The sequence below is a fragment of the Camelina sativa genome, chromosome 17 (genome assembly GCF_000633955.1).
Source record: "Camelina sativa cultivar DH55 chromosome 17, Cs, whole genome shotgun sequence".
Taxonomy (NCBI): Eukaryota; Viridiplantae; Streptophyta; class Magnoliopsida; order Brassicales; family Brassicaceae; genus Camelina; species Camelina sativa.
The window spans coordinates 9,130,999-9,141,338 of NC_025701.1; the positions used below are offsets into that span (position 1 = coordinate 9,130,999).

Below are 10,340 nucleotides of genomic sequence, written 5' to 3' on the forward strand. Positions count from 1 at the left end.
TGATGTATGATTTCATTATGAAATATATTAGATGCTAAAACTAAAAAATGGAAGGAAGATATTTTTGTAACAATGTTGAAATTCAAAAAGCAAACTATACAACAATAATATTTTCATGAATTATTATATTAAATTTTCATGTAACAATGTTAAATTTGACACACTTTTATTTTCATGAATTATTATAAAAAATTAGTTAGACTTAGAGTATAAGATATATGTTTTGTGATATCGTTTTAAAATCAGGTTTTTTCTAACTTTGCCTAACAATGTGACATTTGATACTCTATATTTGTGACACATATCATTCTCATTAGTTTTAAATTTAACATTCTATTTTCTTTTTGACTTTATTTTATTTGTATTTTATATGGTGTATAGTTTGTTAGAAAAATATAATTGTTATATAGTTTGCTTTTTGAATTTCAACATTGTTACAAAAATATCTTCCTTTCATTTTTTAGTTTTAGCATCTAATATATTTCATAATGAAATCATACATCATAAGAACCTAAAAAAAAATACTGATCAACCCAACTAAAAAATATAAACAATTGAAACCAAATAAAATTAGAAAATGGTTTCATACATTTAAAGTAAAAACTGAAACCAAATTAACTTATGATAGACTAATTTAAAAATATAGAAGATTTTCAAATCTATATATATACAAATCATATTATATTCAATAATTATATATAATGTATTAAAGACACAACTCAAATTGTGTATTTAATAGTATTATATATGTTACAGTTTGATTGTCTTTAAAACATATGTACTAAAAAAAAATTGGTATCATAACATAATTGTTTTATCTCCCCCAAGAAATAATAGAAAACAATAGTTTCAAAATTTATTGTTAATTATACTATTTATTTTAAAATGATTAGAAAATAGAGACAATTTATAGAAGAAAAAAATATGTATATTAAATTTGAGACACTTTTATTTTCATGAATTATTATAAAAGATTAGTTACTTAGAGTATAAGATATATGTTTTGTGATATCGTTTTAAGGTTTTTTTTTTCTAATTTTGCCTAACAATGTGACATTTGACACTCTATATTTGTGACACATGTCATTCTCATTAATTTTAAATTTAACATTCTATTTTTTTTTTACTTTATTTTATTTGTATCTTATATAGTTTGTTAAAAAAAATATAATTGTTGTATAGTTTGCTTTTTGAATTTTAAAATTGTTACAAAAATAATAACCTCACATTATATAAAAACCTCACATTATATTCAATAATCATATATTGTATTAAAGACACAACTCAAATTTGTATTTAATAGTAGTTTATAAGTTATATTTTGATTGTGTTTAAACTATATGTACTAAAAAAACACATAATGGTATCATAACATAATTGCTTTATCACCCTATGATATAACAGGAAAAAGTAATTTCAAAATTTAATTTATTGTTAATCATACTACTTATATTAAAATGACTAGAAGTAGAGACAATATATAGAAAATAAAAAATATATTAAATTTCACAGACTTTTATTTTCATGAATTTTTATAAAAACTGGTTAAACTTATAGTTTAAGATATTTGTTTTGTGATATTGTTTTAATAAATTATTTTAAAATTGACTTATCATATATAAAACTATTTTTTGTTAACTATTATTTTTAGATGATGACAATAAAACGATCTTACACTTTTCTTTCTTGACTACTTATCAGTTTTTTATTTTCCAAAAAAAAAATAATAATAATTTATCTTAACTATTAACGAAAATACCATATATAGTTGATTTTGCTATAAGTAATGGTCTTATTACTATAGTAACATACTGTTTAAATAATTTCAACAATACATTGTAATCAAAAATATTTAATAATATTTACTTTAACTTTCCTCTTTAAATTGTAACATATATAAGTAATAAATTGTAAATGCACCGTAGTATTATGAATATTATTTTTCTAAGACATATATTAACAATTACATTTATACATTTCATATATAATTGAATAAAAACTTTATTTTATATCAAATTAATAATGTATACATAAACCACGCATCGCGTGGGCTACTTTCTAGTATATATATAAGAGAGAGATAGAGATCGCGAGAAGAGAGAACACATGGCGCGAGTCAGACTCACAACAAATTTGGGAAACTTCCATCTTTTTCTGATTATCACTTTAACATGTCCTAAATCAAGCAATCTAAAACAATAATAATGCAGCTCTTGTTAACTAATGCAGACTCGCTACAGAATTTGGGAAAGTGGATGATTAAAGCTTCAAAGAAAGAAAAAAACGGTAATTTTTTATAACGATCATTATTGACAGTTTCATCAGAAAAAACTCAGTAATACAAATAGGCACCAAATGCAAGTTATATAGCCTAATGTATATATAAAAATGATAAATTTTTGTAGAGAAGTAGTTGGTAAATACCCTCCATTTACATTCATCCACACCAATCAATACTCACATGTAATGTATTGTCCTGATGTTTTTTCTTGACAATAATTATTAAACCTAACGTCCGATCTCCCACAATAAGTCGTCATCTCCATGTGAGAACGACAACTTGTGTATGATTGTCGATTAAAACTTCTTCTATTAGTATATATTCAGTCCGATTATATTACCGGAAGGAACATGAGTTTCAATGCATAATATACGTGCAGAAACACAAACTAATGAAATTAAGTTTATGTTAGGATGTTATATATGCAAACAAAAAAAAAAATATTAGTTTTGATATTTTTAATATGAAACACTAGAACAATATATAAGAGTGGAGTTACATTATAAATTGATTGACAGGCGGTAATATTTTCATGATGAAATTTCCTATGTATTATCTTTTTGATGTATTATGTGAAAATATTGTACTGTGTATATACCAAATGGTATGCAAACTAATGATGCTTTCTACTGTTTTGCTGCACAAACTGCATTGGGTAACATACTTTTTTTTTTTCTTTTATAAAAATAGAATTCAAATTGTTTGCTCAATAGAACACGAAACCTGGTTAAGTCCTGTTTTAGATCCGGCAAGCAAACGGATAAACTGGGAAAAAGCAGCTTCGAGTTCAACACCAGCCAGAAAGCTAATTCACTATCAAACCCCAACCCTATTTTTATACTACTACAGAAGATATATACTTTTTAAAACCCTATTTTGTACAGAAGATCAAACATTTTTTTTTTAACATATTCTTTTTCAGAAAGACAAAGAAGTTATGTCGATCGCATTGGGAAGATCAAACATTAAAAACAACAAGCAGAAGATCAACTTGAAACTCTGACACTAATTCAACAGTGGAGTACTCATCTTAGCTCGTGTCTCCCCAAATTTATTTTTTAAATAATACTACCAATAATTTCTCATTTATCTCAAGGAAACGTACGGTGTGCATGTTAATCAGTACTCACAAACCCTAGGTAGGTACACGACAAGTCACCATATTGTCCGACAACAACAAAAATACTCAAATAAATCATCTCTCGTACTTGTAGATCACTGATAATTATAAGAGTATTAATAATTAACCATAAACGTTTTAAAGATTTAACATCTTCATACGTTGAGATCTCAAGATCTAGGAGGTGCAAAGAAAGGCGTACCGGCGGCGACAAATGCGTTGAACGGAGCCGCAGTCGCCGCAGTGTAAAGCGATGAAGTGTCAATCGATCCGTTGTTACTGTTAACGACTGTCACGGCAGTTGTAGTAGCGGCTGAAGCTGTTGAGTCCAAGAGGTTAAGATGGTGTTGAGAGGTATCGGCGGTGAGGTTTGAACTGTAGCGGTGGTGATCCGATGGACCTTGGTCGTAGAGTATGCCTTTAAACACGTGTCCTCCGATACTCACAGCCGTTTGATAAGCATACTCTTCGTCTTCATCGTCGATTGAGCTGACTCTCATACACCGGAAAACCGCCGGTGAGCTTATCTCCGGTGGCATGTGACTAGTCTCTAACCCTAGTTTCATTAAATTTAAAATAAATAATTACTTCAAAATCTAAAACAAAACCTATGCTTCTATATATGTAGACAACATATAATTAACATATGTCTATTATTACATCAAAGTTTCGATTTGGGTAATATATGGAAAAAGAACCAAACCCTTGTAATTAAACAAAACCCAAGCTTGGTATATTTCTACCCAAGAGTATTGATTTTAAAGTCAAACAAATCTTGGAGAGTGGGTTAAGCATAGTAGGCTCATGAAAACCGTTTACTAAAGAATAGTGACTAAAAAAGTATTAATCAAAATCAAACAGCAAAAAATAAAGCAGCAAAATCCGGTGGACATCTATTCACAATCAAATACCATTGTAGCTTTCTTGTCAAACCATTTCATAATCAGATCTCATAAAAAAATTGTTTTTTAAAAATATTTTCTAAATTTGCAAAAAGATTTATTCGATGTTAAATAATCAAAACCTCATCGACCCATACCTGAAGAATTAGCATTAACCACACGGGTGCAAGCAAGAGCCGAGCCACCACCACAACTGTCATCTCCACCGCCATTTTTCTCGTTCTCTCGGTCATCATCACCATCATCATCCCCACCGCCTGAGCTAGTAGCGTCTCTTATCCGTTTAGCTGGCAAAGCAGCTAACTGAGCCAGTCTCTCACGGCGTTTAGCAGCCGGGACCCACGTGCTCTTCACGTGTGTTTGGCAATCAAACCCTCGGCTCTTACAACAAGTACGACATCTCATATGAGGACAATCTTTCTTGGCTTGATTCCCACAGTCTTGGCAATTCATGTTTCCTTGCCTCGTTACCGTAAACCCTCCCGTAGAGGATCTCACCGGCGCCTCATGATCGGAGACGACGTTGAAGTACAAACTCCGATTAGTACTCCGGTTATTGTTATTGCTACCACCACCACTTGGGACCATACCAAAAGAGTAGAGATTTGTTGGAGCAGCAACGTGGTTTTGTTGTTGTTGAAAATATTGAGGTGGCCAAATCTCAAAACCCTTGTTGTTGTTGTAGATCTCGTCTTTGTATAGATAGAGATAATTGTTGCTCTTGTCTTCATTATGATCCTTGTCTTGATGTTGATGATCTTGTTTGTTGTGATCTCTCCCTCCTAGATAGAACAATCCAGCCATTTCTTCTGCTTCCACTTAATACAAACCAAAAGAAATTTAAGAGAGAGAGAGAGAGAGAACTTGTGAGAGTGTTTTGGGGTTTGTGAATAAATTATTTTTTGGGGATTTGAGTTTACCTTTCTCTTTTGCTATCTAGCTCATTAATTGCTAGCTAGACTTGGAGAGATATGTGTTTGGTCGTATTTAAAAAGGAGCAGATTTGGGAGCAGATGAGAGAGTAATGATGATAAATGGTGAGGAAACTTAAGAAACTGCTGCAAACGCCGCCAAGGTTTTATTGCTTCTCTTCATATCATTTAAGACATTGTCTCTGTCATCAAGAACTCAAGCAATTTACTGCTACTGCTGGTTTTCTCTGTGGGTAGAAAGAGAGAGAAGAGAGATAGAGAGAGTACTATGAAGATCTTCTTCTATGGGGCACTTTCTCTACAGTTGTCTTCCAGTTTCAATGAATCCCCATCACAATAAATATCACATAATTTTAATATTCATATGCATATATTAATAAATTCGTACTATATATATCTTTATACAATTAAATTTGTTATGCCATAGTATTTTTTTCCCTGGCTGGAACTTTTATAAAAGAAATAATTCGAGATGGCGATTTTTATAGTTATTGAATATCTTACAGAAATTTAATTATTCAAGAAAATTTATATACATGTATATAATATCAGTTAAATAAATCAATCACCAAACCGAGCTTTTGTTGAAGTCGCATGTTTAAAGCTAAGTCCGACAGGCCGGATCACTTCGAATTCAGAACACTGGTTGGATTTGAAACCAGCTAAAAACGTTGCCGCTTAAGAAGATGGTGTGATTAGACGGTCATTTGACATAATTTTTTACCGGACGTGATTGGAAATGTTTATTCTTTTGATCAAACGGTGCCTCGTGCGGTAATATTTTAACAATATATGTGTGTGTCCTTTGCCTCTTTTATTTTTGTCGGCAATTGCTTCATTTGGCTTAATCAAGAGATTAGTTAGACTCCACCAAAACCAATACTATTTGGCTGAAATCAAATTCTGAAAAGGAAAAAAAAACTTTATCATGGTACGTTATTAAACTGAATCATATGTAAGTACAGTTATTTATTTTTGCTGTTTTAAGATTATTTTTTTTCTCTTTGATGAAATATAATTAAATTCTTAAGTGAAATTGTCTATACTTATCCAAGACCAATAATCCAATAATCTCTATATTGCTGGGGTATTTAAAAGCCGTTCATGAGTAATTCATGCGCAGATAGATTATCACTATAATAAGACTGAATAGCTGAGTTTCCATAATTGAAACTTTAAAAGTGCTGTGAAAATGCGGTTAAACAAAGTAAATTATATACAGTGAATGTGCAGTTTAAAATTAATAATTGCTCGACAGCAAACCCTATAAAGTCTAAGTTTTAGGTCACGAGTAATAATAATTATCAACCAACGGATGGATAGGATCCATTTCGGTCTCCAAGTCCAACCAAACTACTCCATGCGATGGTTCAAAGGTTTCAGAAATATAAATATCATATATAAGTTTGATCTGATTAAAATTTATTAGATCTTTTATTGAGATACCTCTTATAAATCCGTGAGTTAACTAATTCGTGGTATAATTAAGTAACCCCTGGCCATATCATATCGTAGGCTATAAACTATAGGAGAAAAAAAGTAAAACAGACACCTTTTAATTGGCGTGAGAGTGAGACCAAACAAGCAAATCCACTCCGAGGTCTTTGATCACATGGAACCGCGTGATTTAGCGGCGCAATTTAATGTTAATTAGTATGTTTTGCGTCATTTGGTATTAATTAAACTAAAGTCGATAAAATTTCCAGTCAAAAGTCATAATAGTAAATTAGTACAAATGGCATATCTGATCCCAAAAAAAACGAGAACTATTGTTAAATTGCTTATATCATCCATTATAATTGGTTAGTAAATAAGACATCTTATTTTTCAAGTTATTTCTAATGTTTTTTTTTTTTGTAATTCTAAACGGTTGTGTTACTGGTTCATATATAGCTAGTGGTACTGATTTATAATTGTTTGTAAATAAAATCGCTCTATAAAATCACATGCATGCATAACTAATTGATGTAACCCCGATTTATGACTATACCGTTTTCTCTAACTAATAAGTACTGATGTAAAGTGGTATGTTTAGACAGTCCAAAGTCACGACTCAACTGAGATTTTGACTTCTCGTAGATGTAACATAGAATCAAATAACAACCGACAATTACATGGTAAAAATAATGAAACGATGATGTAACTTTCCATAATATCAAATAACAACCATAAAGAAAAATTAACATACTGTATTTCGTTATGGGTTTCGACTTATATGGGTTATTTTGGTACTATTGGCTTGCGTACGATAGTAAAGTTGATACGTAATTACGGACTCAAGGCGGGAGTTTTTTTCTTTGGTGGACTAGATAGTAAGTATTTTTAATGTATTTTTATTAGAATTGAAATCATGAACTCCTAACTTCGATGACTGGATCTTCAATGATTAAACTAGTTGCCTAATCTCTCTTTTGTCTTTTCTTTAGAAAATTTTCTTTATGTTTTTGTTGTGCTCGATGAGGCCTACCTTTGTTTTGTGTTTTGTCAAGCGTAATTCTCTCAATACACGGATTACGAATATATAAAGTCGATAGAATTTTTTTTCTTCTTAAGGATGATGTTATATATAATGCATCGTGATATTCTCTGAATTTTCCAAAGAGGATATGATTGATAAGTTGATACCACTACGGTTTGCCCCAAAACAAAAAAAAAAATTGATAACACTACGAAATGGCAAAATGGCGAAATTCTCTCAGTACACTGTGTGAAGGGATTTTCTTTTATTATAGTATTTAATTTTCGTAATGAAAAATAATTGAACTTTAACAAAAACATATATGGTAGGTAGCTTTTCATCGTTCAAAATTTCACCATCCATTAGTTAATGTTATTTTCACATCACATTAGTTAATTTTAGTTTACGATCTGTCCTATTAAGAAATTTACTTCGGAATGACTGTCCTATGAATTAGAATCCTAGGCCATGAGATTCTATTGCATGATCAAATGATGAAAGTTCCCAATGTTTTCGAACCATAGGGATCAACATTTTGGTGGTATTAGACATTGATTTGCAATTACGAAACAGCCTAACTAGCCATTTTTTTAAAGATGCGTGGGAAGTTTTTTTAGTGAAAATTTATATTCTCTTTTTGTTAGAGATTGTATTTTAAAGATTTGATGCATATAAATAACTAATTTTTAATCATAAATATATAACTTTTCACACAAACACTTTTCTATAATTACTAACCAATAACAATTTGGTAAATTCAGCTTTTTCATTTTTTTTTTTTGAAGTTTACGGAAAATGTAACTATAGAACATTATTCTTGGTGTAATTAAGAAAAAAAAAATCTAAATATCAGTTTATAGGGAATAGACTATGGAGGAGTATAACATATTAAAATGGTAATGAAAAAAATACAAATGTTTTGCGTGCTCAGAAATAATTATGGCAAATGATATAGCATATAAGGCAGTGTTTAGTGATTACATAACAAATGATTATTGGAACATGATCTTACTATGATTTGTCAATACACACACATAGGCAAGTAGAGAGTGAGGACTGTGGGGTGCATGACTTGTTTGGGGAAATTTATATAAGAAGAGAAGTCCAAATTATTATGTCTTTTGTCTTTCACCCTCGAGCCTTGTGCTCACCCTTCACTTCCTCTCTCTACCTATATCTCTCTCTCTCTCTCTCTTAAAAGTTAAAACTAGAAGTCAATCATTATCTTTGATAGCTAGTGTATCTATGTCTTTTTTCTTGTTTAATACTGATAACAAAAACGATATACTGAGGTACTGTTTCTGGCTAAAGTATCTTACTGATGTACTAAACTATCAAGGATAATGATTGAATTTAAGCTGAACAAAAACTTTAGATGAATACGAAAGTACGTACACATCTCGATTCTCTATCGTCTGTTTGTTTTTTAAGGATGCAAATTATCTTTGAAAATGAGAGGGTTTTTATTCACCCCAAAATCTTGGCCAAAATTAGAGTTTCTACTTTTTTTTTAGTTGCTAAAAACACTAACAAATATGAGTTTAAATTTGTTACAAGTAATGATAATCGAAATTAGTTATTGTTTCTGTTAGTCTAAACTATAAATCGATTTTCGTTGGATACACTTTTTTTTTTTGACCACTAGGAAAACTTTCTACCCGTGATAGATCTAAAAATTTAGTTTTATGATTCAACCAAAAAGTCTTCCGAATTTTATTTTCTTAAAACTTACTGTATATTTTAATAATGATTCTAGTCCTGGTAGAGCGATATTGGCTTGAAATGCTAGCTTCCTCTAGTCTCATTGTAATTATGTAATTATACGAAGAAGTTGGAGATGTACATGATAAAATGTCCCTTCCGTAATCCGTATGATGTTAGGCGAAAATAAATGAGTGTACGTTTTGTTAAAACTAACATAAGATTCATGAAGGTTCCACATTCCTCAGTGACCATCAGTTTTTAATCAAAAAGCAAAATGATAATTATGCTCTTTCCGCCTCGAATGGCTTTTTGTCTTGTTGAATATATAAAGGAATGAAGTGACTCAAAGCTTCTTGGTAAAGTTAAGATATATAAAATGAAACTTTATTCGTATATAGTATATGTGAAGACACGAAAGTACTCTATAATATACATTTTATTAAGAAATTTTAAAAATGCATATATATAGATATGTATATATATATATATATATATATATATAATTGAGAGAATCTGTTAAACTTATTTAAGAAAATGTTAAAGGATTAGCTAAATTTGACAGCATGCTAATATTTGGGATTCGATTCGATCCGATGAAAGATATCACTCCCCATTGGACGAGCTATATATCCAAAGTTCAAATTCAATACTATGTCGGGGTGAGGTGATCACTCCAAGAATCATTGGCTAGACAAACCCATGAATTAGAAGAAGAAAAAAAAAACTCAAAACTTCCAAATATATATATTTGGAAAATGTAACTCCTTAACTAGTAGCTAGCTCATACAGTTCTATACACAACAGATATTTGAAAATAGAGATACTGTATATATAAGTTGTTTGTGGACCAGTGGTAGTGGTAGTGAAGTTTAAGTTGTGGTTGGACTTGGATAGGTGAGAAAAGTAAAGTGAAAACAAATAATTAAGGAAGAGGGCTAGTTCT

General features: G+C 30.3%; 1 protein-coding gene across 3 annotated transcripts; it reads right to left on the reverse strand.

The window, feature by feature from the left end:
- On the reverse strand, nucleotides 3,463–5,568 carry LOC104756323 (protein SHI RELATED SEQUENCE 7-like). Of its 3 annotated transcripts, none has more exons than XM_010478900.2 (3): nucleotides 5,224–5,568; nucleotides 4,441–5,112; nucleotides 3,463–3,957 (listed from the first exon to the last, which is right to left on the reverse strand). In XM_010478900.2, the coding sequence occupies exons 2-3, from the start codon at nucleotides 5,105–5,107 to the stop codon at nucleotides 3,572–3,574; spliced, it is 1,053 nt and encodes a 350-aa protein (XP_010477202.1). In that variant the 5' UTR covers nucleotides 5,108–5,112; nucleotides 5,224–5,568; the 3' UTR covers nucleotides 3,463–3,571. The 3 variants fall into 3 exon arrangements, with proteins under 3 accessions (XP_010477202.1, XP_010477201.1, XP_019095023.1); XM_010478899.2 differs by having other exon boundaries at nucleotides 4,441–5,121; XM_019239478.1 differs by lacking the exon at nucleotides 5,224–5,568 and having other exon boundaries at nucleotides 4,441–5,213.

Excerpts from the sequence above, each read along its gene's own strand:
- LOC104756323 (XM_010478900.2), bottom strand. The coding sequence starts at position 5,107 with ATGGCTGGATTGTTCTATCTAGGAGGGAGAGATCACAACAAACAAGAT. Across the intron at positions 3,958-4,440 it reads GGTTAATGCTAATTCTTCAG|GGTTAGAGACTAGTCACATG; the intron begins GTATGGGTCGAT and ends TAATGAAACTAG.